The sequence below is a fragment of the Mandrillus leucophaeus genome, unplaced genomic scaffold (assembly GCF_000951045.1).
Source record: "Mandrillus leucophaeus isolate KB7577 unplaced genomic scaffold, Mleu.le_1.0 Scaffold14, whole genome shotgun sequence".
Taxonomy (NCBI): Eukaryota; Metazoa; Chordata; class Mammalia; order Primates; family Cercopithecidae; genus Mandrillus; species Mandrillus leucophaeus.
This window is the reverse complement of record NW_012101365.1, coordinates 1,790,180-1,814,576: the sequence shown is the minus strand read 5'-3', so window position 1 is coordinate 1,814,576 and position 24,397 is coordinate 1,790,180. Positions and strand designations below refer to the sequence as shown.

Below are 24,397 nucleotides of genomic sequence, written 5' to 3'. Positions count from 1 at the left end.
TACCTACACAGAAATAGAAATGCTCGGGAATAATAAACACTAAATTTAGGATAATGGGTACATCTTCAAGAAAGGGAGGTGTTGCAATATGGGAGATGTACAGGTAGCCTCAACTATGTTGTTTTTTTTTCTTAAACTGGTAATTGATGCCCATGTAGTTAATTCACACACACAAGGAACTATTGAGTGCCTACTATGTACCATGCACTGCTGTAGACACGAGACACTTGGAGAAGAAACAAAACAATTTCTGCCTCTGGAGCTTGCATTCTAGTAAATGTTAAATATTGTATATCTTTGTGTCTATCTTAAATGTTTCATTATAAAAATCTTTAAATACTTTTAAAACGAATGAGAAATATGGATGTGAAACCTCAATTTAAAAATGGTGGCCGGGCGCGGTGGCTCAAGCCTGTAATCCCAGCACTTTGGGAGGCCGAGACGGGAGAATCACGAGGTCAGGAGTTCGAGACCATCCTGGCTAACACGGTGAAACCCCTTCTCTACTAAAAATACAAAAAAAGAAAAAAAAAAAATTAGCCGGGCATGGTGGCGGGCGCCTGTAGTCTCAGCTACTCGGGAGGCTGAGGCAGGAGAATGGCGTGAACCCGGGAGGCGGAGCTTGCAGTGAGCTGAGATCTGGCCACTGCACTCCAGCCTGGGCGACAGAGCGAGACTCCGTCTCCAAAAAAATAAATAAATAAATAAATAAATAAATAAAAATGGAAAAAAGCTGGGCGCGGTGGCTCATGCCTGTAATCCCAGCACTTCGGGAGGCCGAGGCGGGCGGATCACGAGGTCAGGAGATCGAGACCATCCTGGCTAACACGGTGAAACCCTGTCTCTACTAAAAATACAAAAAAAGAAAAAAAAAAAATTAGCCGGGCATGGTGGCGGGCGCCTGTAGTCTCAGCTACTCGGGAGGCTGAGGCAGGAGAATGGCGTGAACCCGGGAGGCGGAGCTTGCAGTGAGCCGAGGTCACGCCATTGCACTCCAGCCTGGGCGACAGAGCGAGACTCCGTCTTAAAAAAAAAAAAAAAGGTAAGCGATCAGGAGATGGGAAAGCCCTTTGTCCAAGTAAACTGGGAGATCTTTGAAACCGCTAACTACGAAACATAATTTAAAAGTTCAAGGCATAGGCAGGAGGGGAGATGGCAACGTTTTAGACAGAAGAAACTAATCCAGCAGTTTAAAATACATTTTAAAACTTTTTTTCCTTTCTCTTGGGTTTCAAGATATAACCTTGAAGCAAACTGCAAAAGCCTTTTCCCTTAGCCTTAAAATAGATCCCACATCCCTCCCTTTCTCACAGTATATACTCCCTTCACGTTTATCTTACTGTATGCTAGTATTTAATTATCTGCCTTCTTAGAAGTTCCAAGGGCTAATCTTGAGACAGACAGACCAAGCCTGGAGACACAGCTGCAAAATTCCAAAGATTACTTCAAGGTGGCTGGCTAGTCAACAGCGGGGCCATTGTGGAGATGAGACCAGCCCACACTCCAGGTAGGCTGGGACCCAAGATAGCCACCAGAACAAGACACACAGACGTTGTACTCTGTACAATTCTTGCATGCTTCCCATATCACATTTTCCTTTTAAGCCCTTCTCTTTCCCCCAAAAATCGAAGTGGTTACTTTAGATGGGAATCTGGCCACTTCCCCATTACTCCTCTCTCGGTTTTTTTGTTTTAGTTTGAGACAGGGTCTCACTCTGTCACCCGGATTGGAGTGCAGTTGACAGCTCATTGCAGCTTGGACCTCCGGGGCTAAAGCGATTCTTCTGCCTCAGCCTCTCCAGTAGGTAGGACTGCAGGCACGCACCACCACACCCGGCTAATATTTGTAATTTTTTGTAGAGACAGGGTTTCACCATGTTGCCCAGGCTGGTCTCGGACTCCTGAGCTCAATCTCTTGTTAACTGGACTCTGCAAGCCACAAGGAGAAACCTGCATTCCTTAGAAAACTAGACTAGAGCATATTTACCGATGTTAAAGAGGTTGGTTTTGTATTTCCCTGGGCAAATAATTCTGAGCCTCCGTTTCTTCTAGAGATGATGTCCATCTTGCAGGATAGAGAACTGGTATAAGCTCCATTATGATAAGTGACTGACACAAGCTTGGCAGAAAAGGGGCACACTCCATTTCTCTCCTTATGCCATTTGATTGCACAGCAGGGCATGCGAGTGAGAACTTAGTGTTAGACTCTCTGAATTATTTAAGATGTGCAGCGAGCTCTGCCTGTCTGAAGTTTTCAACGGACCGGAAAATGATACTTTCAGGTGCTGAATTATTAAGAAAAATATGGTGGGCCCCATTTCCACTTCCCCAGACTTAAAGGACATGGACAAGCAGGCGAGCCCCGCCCCTGTCTCGCTTCCAGGGCGGAGCTTGGGTAGGCCCCGCCCTCTTGCTCGGTGGGGCGGGGCCAGGGCTCGAGGCGGGGTAGGTCCAGCGAGCAAGCGCTCAGCGCCTTGGGCTGCGTGAGGGAGGAGGCTCGGCGGAGAGGCTGCAAGTGGGCGAGGGCTGGGCCCCGCGACCTCATTTGAGCCTGCCAGTGGACGCCCGGGCGGAACCGCCCAGCGCTCTTGTCCCGCGCTACCTGCCGGAACGCGCCTGCGCACTGCGAACCCCGCCCTGGTGTCACCTGTCGGAGCCTGAGGGGGCTGTGCACATGCGCACTGCCGGCCGTCGGCTAGTGGGGTCACGTGTTGCGCGCGAGCCGCCTCCCCGGCGGGCGCTTCCTGTCGCTACCGCTGCGGCCCAGGGCCCGCGGGAGCCCAGGGCGGTGCCGGGTGGGAGAAGGCCGGGTTTTGGCTGGGATTCACCTCGAGGTATGCCGCGTCCCCGCCCCTCGGCGTGGGGAGCTCTGGGGGACCGCGGGGGAGATGGAGGCGTCGCGGGCGGGGCAGGGCGGCGCGTCCCGCAGCGCGGGAGTGGGGGTCCCGTGTCGCCTCCCCCTACGGACTCCGTTGCCCATCTCTCCTGAGGCCTGGCTCTGTCATCGGGGCCGCAGCCTTGGAGTGTCTGACTGGTCTCGCTTTCACCTGAGCCGGGGTCACTCCCGGGGCCCTGCCGCTCACCTAAGTCCCGAAATCTGACACTGAGAGTCTCCCGGAGCGCCAGCCAGCTCCTCCGCCCGCTCCCCGCCGCCCCCACGCCCGTCAGCTGGTCTCCTCGCCTGGGCTGTGGCGAGATGCGCCGGCTTCCTGCGTTCACCCCCTACCTCCTGTGCACCTACCCTTTGCCGCCAGAGTGGGGTTTCTGAAACACCGATCCGATCCTGCCACTTCTTTCCCAGCGCCCTCAGAATAATGCCCAAACACTTTTCGGCTTAGAGGTTTTCATGTTGTGCCGCTTCCATCTCGGCTTGTGCATTCAGGCCTCACCGCTTATGCCCCAGTCATACCAGGCCTCAGGTTCCCTTGTACGAGCCAAGCTGCTCCCCACTTCAGAGCCATCAGGTGTTCCCTCGGCTAGGAATCCTATTCCCCTCTTTCCTCCAACTTATTTGCGTGACTCAGCCCAGGCATCACCGCCTCGAAGGAGGCGGCTTTTCTCCCAGTGCTGAAGAAGGGGTCACCTCAGGGCACCCATAGCCCCTGGGGCAACCCCGTGTAGTCCACCTCCACCATATACATGGTCCTTGAGGGCTGAGACCGTCTTAGATTCATTCCTGCGCTCCCAGTGCCCATCACAAAGTCTGACGCAGCAGGTCCTGTGAATGACTGTGAGATCTTTATGGGAATCAGAATGCTGGGACAGCTTTCTCCAGAGCACAGCTGTGAGATGGAACTTTGATGAAGTGTCCTTGGATGATGAAAATGTTCTGTGTTTGTGCTGTCTTGTCATAGCCCCTTGCCACATATGGCTGTTAAGCACTTGGAATGTGCCTGTTGTGGCTGATGGACTGGATTTTTAGCTTTATTTCATTTTAATTCATTGCAATTTAAAATTAAATAGCCAGCTGTAGCTTCCATAAACACAGCTTTAGAACCTTTCTGAATTCTACCCAGCCTTCCACCCACCCTGAACCTAGAGTACTTCCCTGAATGTGCTTTTTAAATTTGAGTCCGTTCAGAACACTCCCTAGTAAACCCATTGACAGGTGATCCCCATCCCTCCCATGGCCTGTGCTGCTTCAGTGCTTTAATTAAAGGTAATCCATCCTTTGGTGTTCAGCATTGCCTTCTTTGGGAGTTTACTATCCACACCTTACCACAGGTAGCACTGTTGGGGGCGGGGCTTATGGGCTACTCCAGCCTGAATCTCTGTAACTGTTCCATAGGTATCTAGGCTGCCACGATGCCAGGGCCAAGACCTCGGAAGGGCCCTCAGGCCAGAGGCCAAGGGGTGGCCGCTGCCAAGCAGGTATGGAACTTAGCCTTCTAGGCTACTGGGTCGGTTTGGGGATGGGAGTCCCTAGACAGCTTAGGCAAACTGGATCACATGTAGTTCCCCCATTAGTTCAGAGACTTGGAGCAGTGTCTCCTGGAGGTGGCAGAGCCCTTAGGCACCCTCCTACTAGTCCCTGCCACACACAAGTGGGGAGAGGGTTCAGGAATCACCAAAGTTTAGGATGTTCTGATGGGACCTCTGTGCTCTCATGGGTTCCTCAGATAGGGTCACAACTTTGCTTGTTAGTGAGGGATGCCAGGATGTGAGGGCGGTAGTCAGTGGGAGGATTTCACTGCCTAGGAACAGATGGCTGTGCCCCAAGTGGAAGAACAGGGGGGTTTCCTCACCAATTTTCTTCATTTATTTCTTCTGGGCCTACGTCTTGAGATTTCTTAGTCCATTTTTACTGTCTTTAAAAAGGTAAGAAAGGAGGTGGGGTAAAGGGCATAGACTCAAGTCGCAAAGAGCTTGTTGTAAATTCTGACTGTCTCACAAGACTCTCAGTTTCATCTGAACATTGGGATAAAAACAGAATGTGAGCTGGGCACCGTGGCTCATGCTTGTAATCCTAGCACTTTGGGAGGCTGAGGCGGGTGGATCACCTGAGGGCAGGAGTTTGAGACCAGCCTGGCCAACATAGTGAAACCCCATCTCTACTAAAAATACAAAAATTAGCTGGTGTGGTGGCATGTGCCTGTATTCCCAGCTACTTGGGAGGCTGAGGCAGGAGAATCGCTTAAACCCGGGAGGCAGAGGTTGCAGTGAGTCAAGATAGCACCGCTGCACTCTAGCCTGGGCAACAGAGCCAGACTCTGTCTCAGGAAAAAAAAAAAAAAAAAGGATGTACCTCTACCTAGAGTAGTCAGATTCATGGAAACAGAAGAATGGTGCTTACCAGAGGCTGGAAGGAGGGGAGGAAGGGGGGTTAATGTTTAATGGGTAGAAAGTTTGTTTTACAACATGAAAAGAGTTCTGTGGGTGGATGATGGCGATGGTAGCAGGATAGTGTGAATGTCCTTATGCCATTGAACTCACCCTTAACAGTGGTTAAGATGATAAATTTCATATTGTATATGTTTTACCAGAGTTTTAAAATATAGGACCTTCTCAGAATTGTGAGAATTACCTGAGATAGTTAAGATAATCACATAGAACACTAAGAACAGTGCATGGCAGCTATTGCTGTTAGTCGTAATAATGGTAGTGTGTTTTAAATTCTGACTCTCTCACAAGACTGTCTCAGTTTCAGTGTGGCCTTGCTGGGTTTTTTGTTGAGTCCCTAGGAAGGTTTCTCAAGGAGTAATGTTGCAGGCCTCAGTTTCTTTCTGCACATTGGGCCTCACAGGCTGAAGGAGCCACTGATGGGGACATGGAGAGTCCCAAGTCTGGCTCTGGAGCTGAGCTCTACCCTCCTTGTTGTGTGGTTCCTGAGAGTCCTGCTCTGCTCTCAGATGGGGCTGTTTATGGAGTTTGGCCCTGAGGACATGCTGCTGGGCATAGATGAGGCTGAAGATGATGAGGACCTGGAGGCTGAGCTGCTGGCTCTCACAGGGGAAGCACAAACTACAGGCAAGAAGCCAGCACCCAAGGGGCAGGGTGAGTTTGTACACAGGGCCGGGCTTGGTGCTGGGACAAGATGGGCACAGGCTGGGACAAGATGGTAGAGGGGTTCCCTTGCAGCTGGAGGGAGCCAGCCAGATCCCCTGGTCCTTCCAATACCCATGTGCCTTCTGCAGCACTCCCTCCAAGAGGCGGCCTCACCCTGCTTCCCCACCTTGTGTCATGGCCTGGGCTGGCCCCTCCCCATTGTGGACAAATGTGTTTCTCAGACTGACTCAGGTCCCCATCCTTAGCCCTAGCCACGGTACTGGTGTAGGGTAGGGGCCCAGTTGCACAGACTGAACTGGGTACATAGGAAGTACATAGAAATTGTGTCCAGTGAGTTAAGTGAAATCTCCCTCCACAGCCCAGATGAGAACAGAGACTTTAGGCCTGGGAGGATCAGGAGGTCTAAATCTTCCTCTCTTTTCACCAGGAACCCTCAGAGAATTCCCCCGCCCATCCCCACCATTCTGTATGTCCCTGAGCTGAGGATAATGGGAGGACCTAGGAAGGGGCTCGCTGCTCCTGCCTTGGGGTGGCACAAGCCTTGGTTTGAATCCTAGCTCTGCCACTTACTAGGATTGCAGTGATAGGAAAACTAATGTTGGAAGTTTCTCAGTTTATTCAGTATATGAAAAGGGGATATTATCCATCTTGCAGATTTGTTGTGAAGCTCAATTGGACTTTGAAAATCTTTTCAGATGTGAAAGGTGTGGTTGGAGAGAGTGGATGGTCATGTCTATGTCAGGCTACTGTAGGTGGAGGTGCAGAGAAAGGAGCAGCTTGTTGCTTGGTGGGGGGCCGAGGAAGGGTTCCCTGTTGAGGGTCTTTTGAACTAGGTCTAGAGGAAGAGCAGTTTTCCAGGTGGGCCTCTGCCGTGGGAGGGAAAGGGGATTTCTGTCTGGGTGGATCTACCAAGCCCCTCCTTTACTCATCCCCGACCTTACCTGTGCTGTGCTGACCTGCTGTGACCTTCTTCCCCCAGCCCCCCTGCCCATGGCCCACATCGAGAAGTTGGCAGCAGACTGTATGCGGGATGTGGAGGAGGAGGAGGAGGAGGAAGGGCTGGAGGAAGATGCAGAGTTGCTGGTGTGTCTGCCAGGCTGGTATCCCAGGGCTCTGAGGCAAGCTTGGGCCTGGTGGAGGAGAGGGCAGTGGAGAGAGGCTGGGGGTGCCCCTCTGTTCTCTGACTCTGAGTGAGTGCTTGCCCCTCCTGGCCGTACAATGGGTGGCGTGTCTCTAACTTCTGGTCTAAGCTCTGCGGTTGAGAATTCTGAGATTTGGAGTAATTACTGTTTTCGAGGCTATCCTTGGTCAGATTAAAGAAATGTTTTGGTGAAGGGGACTGAGGCACAGTGACTGACGTTAGGGAATATCGCTGGGAGAGAGGGTCCTTTACTCTCAGGTCATGTCGTGGGTATGGTCTTGAGGCTCCCAAGCTCCTGGGCTGTGTTTTGTCTCCCTAGACGGAGCTGCAGGAGGTCTTAGGTGTGGACGAGGAGACTGAGCCCCTGGATGGTAATGAGGCAGCTGGCCCAGGCGGCTCTGAGGAGGAGAAGGGCCTAGAAGACACTGAACCTCCAGTGCAGACAGCTGTCCTGACAGCTTCAGCCCCAGCAGCTCAGGTGGGTTCTGGCGGAGGGCCCCTGTGCCTCTGATGCTCCTGTGTGCCCAGACATAACACGTGTGTGGCCTGGCCTGCACGGCAAGGCCGCAGTCACCCTTTCCAGGACCCTCCTCCAGCAGCCGCCCCAAGCAGAAACTGAGCACAAGAAACTCCTCCGTGGCTGCCAGTCTCAAAGGCCTCTCTGTTCTCCCAGACCACCCCCGGGAGCCATTTCCTGGCTTCCACCAACTGGTGCTCTGTATTTGCCTCTGCCATGGCCTCTGGCCTCTCCAGTGAGCCTTTGCTTCCTGCCTTGAGGCTTTTAGGCTCTTCTTTCTCCTGGAGTCCCAGAGCTCCATCTTCTGGGGGCAGCTTCCGCAGAGGGAGAGTGGTAGGCCTAGCAGGCCCTGGAGTGGCCAGGCCCTTAACCAAATTGTTCATAGGCCGGAGCATCTCAGGGGCTACACGCTTTGCTGGAGGAACGAATTCGCAACTACCGAGAGGCTGCGGCCAGCGCCAAAGAGGCAGGCGAAGCCGCCAAAGCTAGGCGCTGCGAGCGCGGCCTGAAGGTGAGTCGGGCTAGGCTGGGAGCAGGGCAGGGGAGGGGACTTCATGGAAGGCGGCTGGTGGAGATTGCACCAGTGGAGGGGAGGTCACCTCACCAGACTTTGGGGGTGGGGGAGCCACCCCTGGCCTGTCTTGGAGCAGGGTCTGGGCTAAGATGGCTGGCTGGGTTTCTGGACCAGTTCTCTCCCTCAGACCTTGGAGTCGCAGCTAGCCGCTGTGAGGAGAGGCAGAAAGATCAATGAGGATGAGATCCCACCTCCAGTGGCCTTAGGAAAGCGGCCCCTGGTCCCCCAGGAACCAGCCAACAGGAGCCCTGAGGCAGACCCTCCAGCTCCCCCTGCCTTGGAGTCAGGTATCTGCAGATGCCCAAATCCTGGTCTAGTTCCTGGGGTCATAGCCCACAGCCTGTCTCCCCAACCTGCCACCACTGTTCATTACCATTGGTCACATCCTCCCCAGGACATCCTCAGGCCAGTGAGGTCCATGGGCACCTTCTTCTGTGACGCTCATGTGCTCTCTGGGGACTGTTTGCTTCCTTATAGACAACCCCTCCCAACCTGAGACCAGCCTCCCTGGCGTTTCTGCCCAGCCCATTTCAGACTCAGACCCAGACCCACGGGCCCTGCTGTCATCCCGACAGAGAGAGTACAAAGTGGCTGCCCTCAGTGCCAAGCGGGCTGGCGAGCTAGACCGTGCACGAGAGCTCATGAGGATTGGGAAGGTATGGCATCTGGCTCAGGCCACCTACCCTCATTTTATAGATGGGGGAAACTGAGACTCAGAAAGGGAGCTAGACTGAGATTGAGTGAGATTGGCCTGAGTGGGGGTTGTTTCAGCCCAGGCTCTTGGAGTCCCCTGGCTTTTGCCCACACCTGCTTTTCCAACTTCTGCAGAGATTCGGTGCTGTCCTGGAGGCCCTGGAGAAGGGGCAGCCCGTGGATCTGAGTGCCATGCCTCCGGCACCTGAGGGTCAGTATGTATCTGCTCAGGCTGGGGTGGGGTTGGGGAGGAGTAGCAGGCCTGGGGCTGACCAGGCCCTCCCACCTACACTTCTACTCTGGGTCCCCCAGATCTGAAGCCCCGGCAGCCGTCTCAGGCTCCCACAGCACCCTCAGTCATTCCCCCAGCTGTGGAGCGAGTGCAGCCAGTGATGGCCCCTGACATCCCAGCAACCCCAGGTAGGGCAGGATGGTGGGACTGTGGTGTGGGGACCTGCAGGCATTGGGGGGCAGGCTGAGCTGATGCCCACTTCTTCCTTCTTTCCTTCAAGTGGCCCCTACAGAGTCACAGACAGTGCTGGATGCCCTGCAGCAAAGGCTGAACAAGTACCGCGAGGCAGGCATCCAGGCCCGGAGTGGTGGGGATGAGCGCAAGGCTCGGATGCATGAGCGCATTGCCAAGGTGGGCCCGCGGCTGTGCAGCCCCTGCCTGTGCTGGCCTCTTCCCTGGCTGGGTGCTCTGTCTCCCTGGTCCTCCGGCTAGTCCTCATCTTTTCTGAACCTTCATCTCTTTGTCTCTCTGGGGCTCTTGCTGCCTCAAGGATCTTTTTTTCTCCCAGGGCTGCTGTCTTCCCACCAGTCTCCGTCTCCTTGCCCCACTGTGTGTCATGTTGGGCAGGGGGCCTATGGGCTGCTGCCAACCACAGGCCCCTCCCTTCCTTCCCTTGCAGCAATATCAAGATGCTATTCGAGCACACCGAGCAGGACGGAAAGTCAACTTTGCTGAGTTGCCTGTTCCTCCAGGTGAGTGGGGCATGGCCTAGGGGTGCTGTGAGGAGGTGGTCCCTGGGCAAGAAGGGAATGGGGGACAGCCAGTGGGGATGACTTCTCATGCATCTGCCTTCCCACTGTGGAGCCATCCATCCCAGCCATGCTCAGCAGAGCCATGCCCCAGACAGAGCCCTGGGTAGCTCTGTGCTGCTCTGAGGCTGCTCCCTGCCCCTCCCATGCTGTCTCTTTCCCACAGGATTTCCCCCTATCCCTGGCCTGGAGCCCACTATGGGTGTTGAAGAGGACTCAGTGGCAGCGACATTGGCAGCTGCAGAGAAACTGGCCTCCGCAGAGGATACAGGCCCAGCTGATGAAGACGAGGACGAGGTTTGGCTGAGGGATCGACTTCAGGGCTGGTGGGGAGAATAGCAGGTGAGGGGTAAACCCAGACCCTGTTGTCCATACTAACAAGCCCAATAAGGTACATATTCTTTTCTCCACTGTACAGAGAAAAAACTTGTCCAAGGACACCCAGCTAGGAAATAGCAGAGCTAGGATTCAAACCAAGGTCTTTCTGAACCCAGAGCTCCGGCTCTGTCCCCATTATCCTGCAGTCTGTCTCCTGTTGGGGAGGTTAGATGTGAGAGCTTCTGAGGCTGCTTCTAGCTCTCATATCTTTTAGGGCCCAGGAAGAGAAGCCACCCATCTCAGGTCACACAGTGATTTAGTACAGTGTTAGAAAGATAGCCCAAGCAAGTCTGGGAGCCACCTTGGCCATGCTGGGGAACAGATCCCCTCCTAACAGCCTCCTGGGCACCTGCAGGGTGAGCCCCCAGCACAGGCCCCAGTGGCCAAGAAACCTGCACGGCCCGCGGTCCCTTCATCTCAGCCCCTGCCTGAGCCCAAGGCCTCAAGTTCTAAGGAGTCACCTAGTCCATCTGGTGAGTTGGGGACAAGCAGGGTAAAGAACTGAGGGCCTAGGGAGGGCAGGTGTGGCCCTAACCAGTAGCCTTCTCCCTTTAGTGCGGGAGCAGCTGGCACTGCTGGAGGCACGGAAACTGCAGTACCAGCGGGCAGCCCTGCAGGCCAAGCGAAGCCAGGACCTGGAGCAGGCCAAAGCCCATCTGCGGGTGGCCAAATGTCTTGAGGCTCAGATCATCCAGGCCCGAGCTGGCAGACCTGTTGATCTGTCCAAGGTGAGTCCCACCTGGTTAACCACCAGGACTTCTCAGGCGGAGAAGGTGACTGGCAGGCTTGACAGGCTGTGAACGAGGGCAGCTTCTGGGATGAGGTGGGATTTGGACAGGACATGATGACAGCTGGGAAAGAGCCTTTTGCTTATACCCCTCTAACTCACGGCCCCAAAGGAAACCAGGAGAAGGGAAGGTGGGCTGCCCGTGGTCAGAGATGACAAGGCTGGGCCAGGCCATGAGAGGCAAGAGTGTTATCTTGGGATAGAATGGGAGGCGATGAGTTGTCATCAGTGGACTGTAGTAGAAGCTGAGGAATTGTTTAGTTTGGGTTCCTGCCTTTGTTGGACTTGGTAGAGGAGTAATCTGACTCTTGGGGCCCGAGGGGCCTTGTGACCTGGGTAGGTGCCTTCGCCCTTGACGGATGAGGAGGGTGACTTCATCCTCATCCACCACGAGGACCTTCGACTCTCCCAGAAGGTGGAGGAGGTGTATGCCCAGCTGCAAAAAATGCTTCTGGAGCAACAAGAGGTCAGCAGGCCCCTCGTCTGTTCCTCCCCTCTGTGCCCACAGCCTCCCCATGGAAGAAGGCCTGGAGCTCAGACCGCACGGCCCTGGACTCAAATTCTTACCTCTTCCACTTACTTGCTGTGTAACTTGGGCAAGGCACTTCCCTCTCTGAACTATATTTTCCTCATCTGTGAGATGGGGTGATAATACCCCTCTTTCAGGGTGGTACAGAGTTCAAACAATAGAGAAGAGGGAAAGAACATTGTGATGTGCGTGTATGTTTATGTGTGTATCTATCTGAACTGCCACCTGTTCTGGAAAGGCTGCCTTCTGAGGGGATGTTTGAATTAGGTTTTGATGGAAGGAGTTGCTAATTTGGGGAATGGCTGACCTCAGAAGAGAAAATGGCAAAAGTGTAGGCAGAGAAACCTGATGGGACTTGGGAGTAGTGCCCTTGGGGTTGTGTTATGGGAGGAGAGAGGTTAGGCTACAGAGGAAGGTTGAAGCTTTAAGAAGTCTACCCTTGAATGCCAACCGAGGCAGGTCCTGCTCTGGGCTCGGGAGTCACTCTGGGCCTCTGTTTTCAGAAGTGCCTCCTGTTCTCCAAGCAGTTCATGCACCAGGGCAACGTGGCTGAGACCACCCGGTAAGTGCAAGGGCTGGGGCTGGGCTCCTGGGGTGGGGAGCAGAAAATCCATCGTCATGCTGACGTACCCATCCCTGTTAGATTTGAGAAGCTTGCTCAGGACCGCAGGAAACAGCTGGAGATCCTGCAGCTGGCCCAGGCTCAGGGCCTTGACCCTCCCAGCCACCACTTTGAGTTGAAGACATTCCAGACTGTGAGGTACCAAGGCCTAGGGAAACAGGAGCTCCAGGCAGGGAGGGGCAGGAGGCTGGGAGCCCAGGCCAGAGACTTCTACCCCTTTAGTGAGGCTTGCCAAGCCTAGCCCCACTGTGGGCACTGGGGCTGCTGAGGAGTAGGACAGGGTGCATGCCAGTGAAGAGCGCACAGCTGTCTAGGTGCTGTGGAAAGAGCTCTGGACCAGAAGTCAGTGACCAAGGTCTGCATACCAGCTCTGCCTTCCCTCCCTCCTGTCACCACCCAGCTGAGCATACAGGCCCTGGAAGAAGAGACCTTGTTCCACCACTGTCCTTCACTTTGAGCATTTTCTCCTTCCCTCTTGGCTCTAGGATCTTCTCCGAACTCAACAGCACAGAAATGCATCTGATCATTGTCCGGGGAATGAACCTCCCAGCCCCTCCAGGTAACCCTAGGGCCGCCCCTACTCCAGGAGGCTCTTGCCCGGACACTCCACCCCAAGTGCTAGGCTCCTGGCCACTCCCTCTGACTTGACTCCCTTTTCTCCTTCCCAGGGGTGACTCCTGATGACCTGGATGCTTTTGTGCGGTTTGAGTTTCACTATCCTAACTCGGTGAGCTTCAGGTAGAAGTAGGATCCTCTGAAACCCGCCTTGCATTCCAGGACCCTGTGCTCACTTTCTTCCCATCCCTGGGAGGCCTGGCTGCAGTGCTTGCCCTGTGTGCCTCTGTGTTTATATGCTGTCCTGACTTCTCCCTCCTCACTGCTTAGGACCAAGCTCAAAAAAGCAAAACAGCTGTGGTGAAGAACACAAATTCTCCAGGTGAGGGCCACATGTGGGCCTCTTTCTCCTCTCTCTCAGAGAGTGTGGGCAGCACTGGTGTTTCCAGAGTGGGTTCCTATCTATGCCCTTACTCGATCCACCCCACTTGGGAGATAAAGGTGCTGTTAACATGCCTCTTCTGTAGTTGGAGAAATGCGCAGAGGTACAGGGACTTGCCTGGGGCCTCATGGCAAGGAAGTGGTAGAAATGGGATATGAACCCGGGAATTCTGTATCCCAATTCCAAGTCTTTCCTACTTTGTTATAATCTATGTCTAAAAAGAGTACAAAAACTCACTTCCAAGGCCAGGACCTCGATGCTCTACCACCCTTTGGAGGCAGTCACCCCAAAATGCAGGTGGAGAGATCGGGGGAAGGCAGCCAGCCCTGGGCCTCCATTTCCACTTCCTCAGGAAATCCCGAGAGCCAAGTCCCTCCTTGCTTTCTCCCCCTTTGCCAGAATTTGATCAACTCTTCAAACTAAACATCAACCGAAACCACCGGGGCTTCAAGAGGGTGATCCAGAGCAAAGGCATCAAGTTTGAGATTTTCCACAAAGGGTGAGGCTCCCATTGGTCACACTGCCACGTGGGCTGGGAGGAGGGAAAAGCATTTGTCACTGCTGCCCCTGCATGAGCTCAGCCAGCACATTCCTGCCTTCCCTGCCCAGTCCAATCCTCTGCTGCTTCTTGGCTCCCCAGGTCCTTTTTCAGAAGCGACAAACTGGTTGGCACAGCACACCTGAAACTGGAGCGGCTGGAGAATGAGTGTGAGATCAGAGAAATTGTGGAGGTAGGGACTGGGGTGTGGGCAAGCCAAAGGGGTTGGTACGACAAGAGCCAGTATGCACTGAACACCACACCTTGTTGTAGGTTTTTGTGCTCATAACTTAATTTGAAATTCTCCACAAGTGTACTTAGAGTAGGTGGAATCCTCATTGCACAGATGGAGAGGTTCAGAAGGTCTGAGAAATCTCATAGAGGGACCCAGCAGAAGGCAGCCTCCTTGTTTCCATGAACTCAGTGGATTCCACAGGCAAGGACTATACGACCTTGCCTCTGACAAATGAGGAAACTCAGGTCCAAGAGGAAAGAGGGTTCTGTAAGTTCATATGGTGTGTCTTGGCAGAGCCATGACCAGCTCCTTACTGATAACCTGTGTAGGCTGAGGCTCTTCCCACTGCAGCACACCTACCCCTACTGCCTGCCTGGGGAAGTTGTTCTTAAGTGGGCCCTGGTCTCTATTGGAGCCACTGAGGGTGATTGGACTTCTTGGGCCTGTTGTACTGCTTTGTACCCTGACTGCCCCATCTTCTGCCCAGAAGAGGGAGTAGTGTGGTGAATGGAAGAAACCCTGGGCATGGGGTTCCAGTGCCGACTCTGCCACATAGAGGCATCTGCTTCTCTGTCTTGGCCATCTGTGAAGTGAGGGTTTAGGTCAGTGGAAGGCTGCTTCTTCAACCAATGTTTCGTCCGGAAGTTGTCGTGGGCATTGAGGAGAAAATGAACAGAGCTCTAGCATGCTTGTCTAGATTTATTTATTACTTTTTAAATAAGACTCACCTAAAACCACCACCACTTCCTCCTCCAAATACTGGGAGGGTAGGGTTGTCATGAATGGAGACTCCTGTGTTCATGCCACAGGACATCTTAGCTCCTCTCACTTCTTTCCTGGGAATGTAGGGACCTGCCTGTTCCCCATCTCTGTCCCCTTAGTTACCATCTCCCTCTCTGTGGTCCTCACAGGTCCTGGATGGAAGGAAGCCCACCGGGGGGAAGCTGGAAGTGAAGGTGAGGCTGCGGGAGCCTCTGAGTGGCCAGGATGTGCAGATGGTCACGGAGAACTGGCTGGTTCTGGAGCCCAGGGGCTTGTGAGGTGGGCAGTTCTCTGGGCCTTTAGAACTTTTGCCCCCTTCTTTTACTTAACTATTCAACTCATATCTGGAGAGAAAACCTAGGAGTTTCTCATCTATGAGAAAGACCAAGAGGCCAAACTGTTGGGTAGGGCTTATGGGCTGAGTTTCTGATGTTCCTCAGTAGAACTGGGGAGAGAAGGTAACCTTCCAGGATTTAACTATCTTCAGGAAACCCTTTCTAAAATCTTTGTGTTTTCACTGCAGTTTAGACTGACTTCTTGTGCTTTGCACCCCTGTGTAGCCGATGGCCAGCACCAGGAGAGGAGTCAGGCCGCAACTGTGCAGGAGTTGACTTCCCCAGCTTTGCTGGCTTCAGAAGCCTTTGTACATAAGAGAGATGCTGCTACCCAAGCACCAAAGAACTGTTAAGCACGTGCACTACTGACCACAACCCTGGTCTTTCCTGTTGGCCCCTCCGGGGCCTTTACAGAAGCAGGCTGGGTTCCAGGAGCCCATCTCCCTGCTGTCTCCCCCTGCCCCCAGTCTGGATGAGGGCAAGGACACCTTCGTTCCTCTGTGCCATGGAGTCCTGCAGCCCCTTAACCCCTGCGTGGCAACTGTGTATAGCTTACACCTGCCTCCAGTTGCACCACTTCTAGATGTGCCTTTAAAAGATATAACTATGGGATGGGAGAACTTGAGGGTGATCGGGAACCTCCCCTGCTGAGGGTGGGGTCAGGGTTCCGTGACTCCAGTGGGCTAGTGGTAGCCTGTCCCAGACAACTCCATCACCCCAGCTCTGCCTGTGCCTTTATCCCTGACAGCTGCTGCACTAGCCTTCCTGCTTCCCTAAGGACTTAGTGGAGGAGGAAAGTTGTTTTTGGTACTACTTGGTGGGAAGTAAGGGGAAGGTTGGATCTTGGGTTTGGTCCACCCACCCAAGAAAAAAGACTGTTAACTGGAAGAAAAAAATATATATATAAAATTTTATGTAGCCATGTTTATTTATTTAGGAAACTAACTCTAACTCATTGTAGGGATTTCATACTCAACTACAGAGTATCCATCAAAGTCCTAAACAAAAGTCCTGATCCCTGTCACTTTTTAAAAGCCAGGGTAGCAGTAACGTGACAAACAAACAGCTGCTGTGGCTTCCCTCTTGAGGGCAGGGAAAGCCTTTCCTCTTCATCCTCTTCGGCTGGTTACCTGGGGGACTTCCTTAGTTTTTTCCAAGAAATTCTTTGGCTTTGTATTTTTGAATGGATGGAGACTATGAAGGGGTCTGTAGTTGTAATAGATTTAATATTCAAAACTGAAATGTTCTACATTTCTTAGAAATACCCCATCTTCCCCCACCCCCTTTTTGAAGCATTAATTCAAGATCAACAAAGCATTCCTCAAGATCACTTTTAAAAAAGGTTAGAAGTGAAGCAAATACATTTAGCTTACTGATCACTATAGTATTGCCTAAGCACAGCTCAAGAACTGAGCTTTGTGTGTGTCCTTTTGGGGGATAACAGGGCTGGACCATGCTTCCTTGCCCTTAACAGCAGAGCTTTTAGTGGGTCACAGAGCAGGAACCACACACAAGTGACTTTTTTCCCCAGGAGTCCTCTGGCCTTTTTTTGAGACAGAGTATCTCTGTCGGCCAGGCTGGAGTGCAGTGGTACGATCTCAGCTCGCTGCAACCCCCGCCGCCCAGGTTCAAGCGATTCTCCTGCATCAGCCTCCTGAGTAGCTAGGATTACAGGCGCCCACCACCGGTACCTGCACCTGGCTGGCCAATCTTATCAGAAGTGAGCTATCAAAACTTCCACAGATGTGAGATTTAACACTTAATTGCGGTCACGTGTATGCAACACTGCATACACGTTAACAGCAATAATCTAGAATGAAAAGGAGGGTGGTTAGCCTCATAAGATAACCTATAGAGCAAAGAAAAGTGGCTGGAAGGGTTCCTGACCCAGCTACTCCCCTTAGGGTGTGTATCCAACCCAGTGCCTCCTAAGAGGGTTAGGGACCACTGGTTATCCTCTAAAGTTCCAGCCAGAATTTAGAACTCTAAAGTTCTAAATTCAGGCCTCTGCTGGAAATGGCCTATTTTGATAGATAAAAAGTTTTCTATGGCTCCAAAGTTTCTCCTTTGCAACCCATTCAATTTCAGTCTGCTTCTCTGCTCTTTCAAAACAGAACCTCCAGGCTGAGGAAGCAAGACAAAGCCTCCCACCAGACTTGGAGACTGAAGTTCTTAAAAGGCCTTTGTTGTAACCAAAGGCATGCATGTGTCACTGTTGTGGGAGGAGCCTGTCCCAGCCTCATCTTGTCCTGAGATTTATCCACATACAGTAACCAGGCCGGACACGGTGGCTCACGCCTGTAATCCTACCACTTTGGAAAGCTGAGGCAGGTGGATCACCTGAGGTCAGGAATTCAAGACCAGCCTGGCCAACATGGAGAAACTCCGTCTACACTAAAAACAAAAATTAGCTGGGCATGGTGGCCGGGGCCTGTAATCCCAGCTACTAGGGAGGCTGAGACACAAGAATTGCTTGAGCCCAGGAAACAGAGGTTGCAGTGAGCCTCGATTGTACCACTGCACTCCAGCCTGGGTGACAGAGCAAGACTCCGTCTCAAAACCAACACAAATACAGTAACCAAACATTGGAGATTAGTGACACCTGTAGCTGGGAGCCAGCTACAACCCAAATCATTTAAAAATTTTCAGTTCTTTGATCTCATGCAATGCACGCTTTCTTCTGAATTAGTGAATTGAACTATGGAAATTTTTTAGAATCAAGAAGTCTTACTTACAATTAAAGGGCAAACTCCTGTGACTCTAACATTTTTCCTTTCTCATAGCACCATTCTGAAACTTGAATTGTTGCTTCTGGATTTTGACGCCTTGTTTTCCATGGGCAGCTCCTAAAAGACTTTGTCCCTTAAGTAAGGGCAGCTGCTTTCAGGATGAAACCATGCAACTGAGACTGGCAGATCTTGGGAGCTTGCACCTCGGTCAGCTCCACAGATGGATGTTTCTTCTCTGCCTCAGCTGCCCAGGCTTTAAAATGGCATCATTTCTCCCTACTCCTTAGCCCTTCTGACTACATACAATCCCTGAATCCCCCTTGCCATTATTATTATTTTAGCATTATAAAAATAGAAACCAGCCAGGCAAGGTGGCTCACGCCTGTAATCCTAGCACTTTGGGAGGCCAAGGAGGGCAGATCACCTGAGGTCAGGAGTTCGAGACCAACTTGACCAATGTGAAACCCCATCTCTACTAAAAATACAAAATTAGCTGGGCGTGGTGGTGTATGACTGTAATCTAATCCCCGATACTCTGCAGGCTGAGGCTGGAGAATCACTTGAACCTGGGAGGCGGAGGTTGCAGTGAGCCAAGATATTGCCATTGCACTCCAGCCTGGGGAACAAGAGCAAAACTCTGTCTCAAAAAAAAAAATAGAAACATTACAGACTTGCTAATTCCAGAAACCATGTTCAGCAGGTTGATTGTTGTTTGAAATGTGTTAAATGCATAAATTATTTCCCAGGTGACCTATCTAGAGGTAAATTTAACTGAAAATCTTGGGCCCACCAGTGTTCAGGAACCACTGTGGCTGGGGGAAGACAAGACATGGGGAATTTACAGAGGCAAAATTTCCAATCTCTGTAGCCCTACAGTCCAGTAGTTCCTCAGAAGATGTTGATAAAAATATATTACCTAGCATTTGGTAAGCATTTAATAATTCTTAAAAATTTAATAAATTACCAGAATGGCAACTCTATTCCTCTTCAGTACAGAAGGATCGCTGTATCTCAATCTTTAAATTTACAATCCAGAAAATTTGCCTATTTCAAAATGTGGTGGTTCAGTCCCTTGCTTTATATAATTCTTACAATATACATTGTATAAAAGCAAGGATAAACAGAAAAACAATTAACTAGCATTGGCTATTTTATGGCCAATTCCACAAATGATTTTACTAAACACAGAGGACATTTGATGCTGCTGAGAAAGGATCTGAGGGCCAGAGTTCATCCTTAGTGGGAGAATTTAAAAGCTTGCAATGAGCCAGAAGAAGTAAGTACTATGGCAAGCAGGAGGATAAACCACAGGAAAACAGGACCAGTCCCTGTCGAAGTTCCAAACTTTTGAGGTATGTTCAGAAAAAGCTGGCTATTAGACCAAAAATAAGCTGCCCCTGTTAACAAGTGCTTCCTGTTCTTGTCAGGTTTGGAGGTAGCGGTTCCCAGGGCTTGGCCCTGATAAGCTACTGCTGTGTGGGCTAAGCTTCCCCCTTAGAAGCTCTGAGTACCTCTGAGCCTGTGGGAAAGGTCACAGTAAGAGTTCTGTGCAGCCACCATTGGTAAAACCTTTGGAGAGGCAGATGTCGACTATAAGCTCCCACCTCAGAGAGCAGGATGAACCTACACAGACATTTTCCAGAGCAGCCTGGAAAATGGAAAATTTCCACAGCCTGCTGTTGCCTCATGCTAAACCCAGCACTAGCCACTGGGGAGCAGCCTGTCGCTGTCCCAGAGGCCTGCGCTAGTTTCCAGGGAATTCTTGGAGCTGTACTAATAACTGCAGAAAAACTAGTTTAGCCTTGACTTTCAGAAGATGCCAGTGACAATGGAGTACATTGCCCTAAAGCAGTATTTTCAAAATGTGTGTTGTGGAATCCATTTGGCCTAAGACCAAAATAATTTTTTAATGAAACAGAAAAAGGTCAGAGTGCATCACACATCATGGATAAACCAGATTTTGGTTTCTAATACCACTCCCATTAAAAGAAGCCCCAGAGCTCCTTGCAGAAATGGCTGATTCCAGGGCTAGGGTAGGGTCACCACAAGATAAGCCTGAAGCATCTTGTTAGGATAGAAATAAAAAAGAAGTGCTCAAAAAAAAAAAAAAAGCATGTCACCAGGATGTTGGAGCCAGCTTGAAGGGTCTCTTGTCTAGCTAAAGCTGAGACCATTTGTGTACCAAAATAATGAATTGGAACCACTGAAAAAGGCCAGGCTTGGTGGCTCATGCCTGTAATCCCAGCACTTTGGGAGGCCAAGGTGGGTGGACTGCTTGAGCCCAGAAGTTTGAGGCTGCAGTGAGCTAAGATTGTGACACTGCATTCCAGCATGGATGACAGAGTGAGACACTGTTTTAAAACAAAACAAAAAACAGTCTATGAGTGTATAATGATAATTAAATGAATAAATAAATTGGGAAGGAAGGGCTTCTGCTTATAGTAGATTACCAAGTGCAACCTGTAAAGCTGAAGAATGCGCTAGAATTGGAAAATCATTTTGCAAACATCATAGTAAAAGATCAGTGCAGGTAACGAACATCAATGCATACTAATTTAAGGGGACACTTTCATAGGCAAGATATTTGCATGGTCTGAAAGTCTATATATACTGGTTATAAGTTCCAGGTGGGGGGATATGCAGAGAAGCTGGATAACACCTTGACCAAGTGATCAAAATTTACCACTGTCAATGAGGGGGCAGATGGATATCAAGTCATTCTGGGCAAAAACACATAACCCGATTCTAAATGTAAGGAAACATCAAACTGAGTTGTTTTCTGTTAAAAAAAAAAAAAAGAAAGGGTGGGGGTGGGGGGGCATTCACCAAAAATATCAATGAGGCTGAGCGCGGTGGCTCACACCTGTAATCCTAGCAGTTTGGGAGGCAGAGGATGGCGGATCACTTGAGGTCAGGCCTGGCCAACATGGTGAAACCCCGTCTCTACTAAAAATACAAAAAAATTATCTGGGGGTGGTGGCGGGCGTCTGTAATCCCAACTACTCCAGAGGCTGAGGCAGGAGAATCGCTTCAACCTGGGAGGCGGAGGTTGCAGTGAGCCGAGATTGCGCCACTGCTCTCCAGCCTGGTTGACAGAGCAAGACTCTGTCTCAAAAAAATATATATCAATGACATAAAAGATCAAGACAAGTCATGACAGCCATAGCCATGTCTGATTCTATACTGGAAGGTTTACTGGAGAGAAAAAATGCTACGAAGAACATCATTGGGCAGATGCCAGGTTAAAGTATCAAATCAATGTTTGAAGTAGAGAACTGTCCTACAGTTGTATAAGAGAATGTCCTTATTTTTAGGAAATAAGCATTTAGGAGTAAAGGCCTATGATGTATGCAATTTACTTCAAATGCCTCAATTTTTTATGGAGAAGGAGAAAGGCAGAGAGAAACCCTGACAAATCAAATGGGGCAAAATGTTAATAAGTGAACAAGAGGGGAATCTAGGTAGTGTGCATGGGTTTTTTTGTACTTGCAACTTTCCTAGAAGTTTAAATTATTTCTCAATAAAATGTATTTTTAAATTCTTCCAGTATTTATAACTAAAAACGTCCCGGGTGTATTCCATCAGCATTCACAGAAATACCCAGTTGAATACCTGCCATCCACACAGGCAGATCTCCAGCAATCCTGAACTCAGCTCTGCTCTCCAAATGACATTTACACCGAGTTGCCCTTCCGAAACTAGAAGAGTAGATTAAGCCCTTGAGTCTTCGATTCACTTCAATGAATAATCTGGTAAAAACAAAAATCTAAGTGTGACTTCTACTTGATAAACAGCTGTGATGTAACTGGGACAAGATCAGTGGGGAATTATCCTTTTTATACCAATGCTGTACAAAGAGTGCAAGAATGGATGCTTCATATTTTATTTCCCTTCTGCCCTCCCCATCCCACCCTTGGTGATGGTTGTACCCATTTGAGCATTTCTGAGCACATGACCATAAGTAAATCTTGAGAGAGGAGCGGAATTCTTGTCTAAACAGTAACAGAAGGGGATTAGCTGCGAGGATAGCATAACTGTTGTGCAGGAACAGAAGCTGCCCAGATCTTCTTGGTGGACAATGCATAGAAGACTTAGAATTATGGAACATCTGTCCCCCTAACCACCCTTTCCCACCCGTCTCCCAAACCCCCACTCCCACCCTATTCCCCACCCCATTAATAGTGTTAACAAAAGCTTAATCTTCCAGTTTTAAAGTGCAAATGATTTGGGTATGACTGCTGTTGCAACAAGTCTGAACAGAAAAAAATGAAGTCTTCTCTGTTTATGCGATGTTTTCCAGAATATAAAAGATGAGTTCCATGACGACAGGGCCCTCACTGAGCTGGCAGGCCCCTCCATGGATCACCGGCACCAAGGCGCTGTCCAGATCATTCATGTACTGCGAGGGAAGGGGCTGGCCATTGCTCCCTGCTTGATAGCCAACCTATACCACAGAGAGAAAAGGAGGAGAGGTTACTGAACAGAGGCCTCTCCAGGGCTGAGGGCAAGGAGGCTGAGCAGAAAAGGAGATGTCCTTTTTGGCCATAGGCTAGACATATGGCAGTGAATACAAATTTATCTTCTTTTCCGGATTGTCACTTACCCTGTTGTTTACTCCTGACCACTTGACAATCATGAGGCACTGGGTAAGCCACTTAACCTGTTATGGTCTTAGTTTTCTGGTGAAGGGGAGAGGTGCATAGAAAGATATGGAGTATCAGAAATAACACCTTAAGCTTTGGTTGTGAAAACTGAGAAATGTACAATGTATAGCTCCCTAACATAGTAGGAACTGAATATTTGTTCTTATATCCATCTGTTCATTCATGCACTATCTTCTGAGCACCTATAAACGCAGGGATCCAAAGACGAATGTAACAGAGCCCTGCCCTCAAGAGGCTCACATATTTAGCAGAAAAATGCTTTTTCTTTGTTTTACGTGAGGTAATTCCCTCCAGCCGAATTATCAATGTCATTTGAGACAGGACCAGAATACTTCATGAGTAAAGCATTGGGCAAGCCGTTAAGTAGAAAATAAATATTTGTTGATTGATGAATAGTCAGGAACTGGGGCCAGACACAACCTTTCATCATTCCCTGATAATGGCACAACCCTGTACTCGGGAACCAGTTTCTCCTCATAAGCACTCAGGCCAGAAGCAGCTTGCTGGGCAGAATTAACACTCAGGGGGAAGGGTGATCAAGCTGAGTCTACACCCAAGTTCTAAGTGACTCGAAGTTAAAAGGTTGAGGGAACAGAGAGGTCTGGCAATTTGTAAGCATCAAGGCAGGAATTGGCAGGTCCTACCACATGTTCCCCTCTTTACCCCACACTAAGAAGGAAACCAGCTCCTTGGTAAGCCATGCAGGTAAAGAAGCCACAGTTCAAATGGTTCTGAGAGAATCTGACCAAGCATCACATGTGGGTATAGTACTATTAAAGAGAGGGCCAGAACACTATATCTGGTCAGGCCAGAAGGTCGGAGAATTAAGCTCTCCGGGGTGATGCAGAAAAACTCGCATGTCAGAAATACAGACGTTGCCTGAGGCCAGCTTTAAAAGCTGCGGAAGACACATCGTACCTGATCTGAGTCAAGTGTCACACGTAGTCCCAGTTTGGTCATTCCATCTTCCTTCAGAAGCTTCAGGTGAGGACAAAGAGCAAGGCAAAAAGCTTTGGCAACATGCTCAGTCAATCTACTATGATCTGCAGGATCACTGAGGCAATTGTGCTGGTCATCGTTTTCTAGGAAAAACACCTGTTCCCCAAACAAAAGAGACTTTTAAACTTATACCTAGATTTTGGGAGAAGTAGATTAGCTCACTGTATATGAGCACCCTGATTCTCCAAGATCTACAAGAAGACATGACGGGAACAGGACACCATAAAGTCCCTGGACCAGGAAAAGTCGGGCATTTATGTCTTCCACCTAAAAAAAACAATCCGTCTCTCCGTCTCTGTATCTACAAAGTGGCAGCAGAAGCCTGCCTAACTCCCGCAAGCCTCCACGGTTGCAATGGCACGTTCTTCTCAGAACTACAAAAGGCCTCCATTTTGCATTGTATGCCACTAAAAGGTAATCCCTATATGTGGACAATTTACCTAGAAAATGATCTTAAGTCTAAGAGAATGGCTCTTATAGATGATGTGACCCAGCTGCTTTATTTTACAATTACTCTTAGAAGGGAACTGACTGGCTCAAGAGGACAGAAGAACTTAAGAGACAGAGGAAGAGCTGGGCTGAGCCTAGCATCTGAGCCTTTTATTGGAAGCTTTTTCCACCACACAGCCCTGCCACTGCAGAGGCGGGAGCTGTGTCAGCATGCCCACACAGAGCCATGCACTGCACTGTGCACAGGCAGAAGCGGAACACACTTGGAACTGATGACCCAAGTCCTAGCACCATAGAGGAAGGGTCATGAGCAAGTCCCTTAGTCAGAGGACTAAAGGAAGTTAGAGGACCTTTTTTTTTGAAACAAAGTCTCGCTCTGTCACCCGGCTGGAGTGCAGTGG

At 50.4% G+C, this 24,397-nt stretch overlaps 2 protein-coding genes across 3 annotated transcripts in view; one reads left to right on the top strand and one right to left on the bottom strand.

Moving 5' to 3' along the window:
* Positions 1–2,696: 2,696 nt before the first annotated feature.
* CC2D1B (coiled-coil and C2 domain containing 1B) lies at positions 2,697–16,072 on the top strand. Its single transcript, XM_011973762.1, has 25 exons — positions 2,697–2,833; positions 4,288–4,370; positions 5,849–5,993; positions 6,985–7,088; positions 7,466–7,624; positions 8,049–8,174; positions 8,365–8,524; positions 8,715–8,893; positions 9,066–9,141; positions 9,243–9,350; positions 9,443–9,573; positions 9,842–9,914; positions 10,138–10,268; positions 10,705–10,822; positions 10,905–11,077; positions 11,477–11,602; positions 12,169–12,227; positions 12,309–12,425; positions 12,773–12,846; positions 12,956–13,014; positions 13,173–13,224; positions 13,684–13,783; positions 13,925–14,015; positions 14,969–15,013; positions 15,380–16,072. Exons 2-25 carry the CDS (start codon positions 4,305–4,307, stop codon positions 15,428–15,430), a joined length of 2,523 nt encoding a protein of 840 aa, XP_011829152.1. The 5' UTR covers positions 2,697–2,833; positions 4,288–4,304; the 3' UTR covers positions 15,431–16,072.
* A 5,627-nt stretch (positions 16,073–21,699) lies between these two features.
* ZFYVE9 (zinc finger, FYVE domain containing 9) overlaps positions 21,700–24,397 on the bottom strand; it is a 144,730-nt gene continuing 142,032 nt past the window's right edge. For both annotated transcript variants that reach the window (XM_011973763.1, XM_011973764.1), the window contains 2 exons: positions 23,466–23,642; positions 21,700–22,327 (listed from right to left, as the gene is read on the bottom strand). In XM_011973763.1, the coding sequence (XP_011829153.1) occupies positions 22,166–22,327; positions 23,466–23,642 (339 nt within the window). In that variant the 3' untranslated portion in view covers positions 21,700–22,165. The remainder of the gene's footprint in view (positions 22,328–23,465; positions 23,643–24,397) is intronic.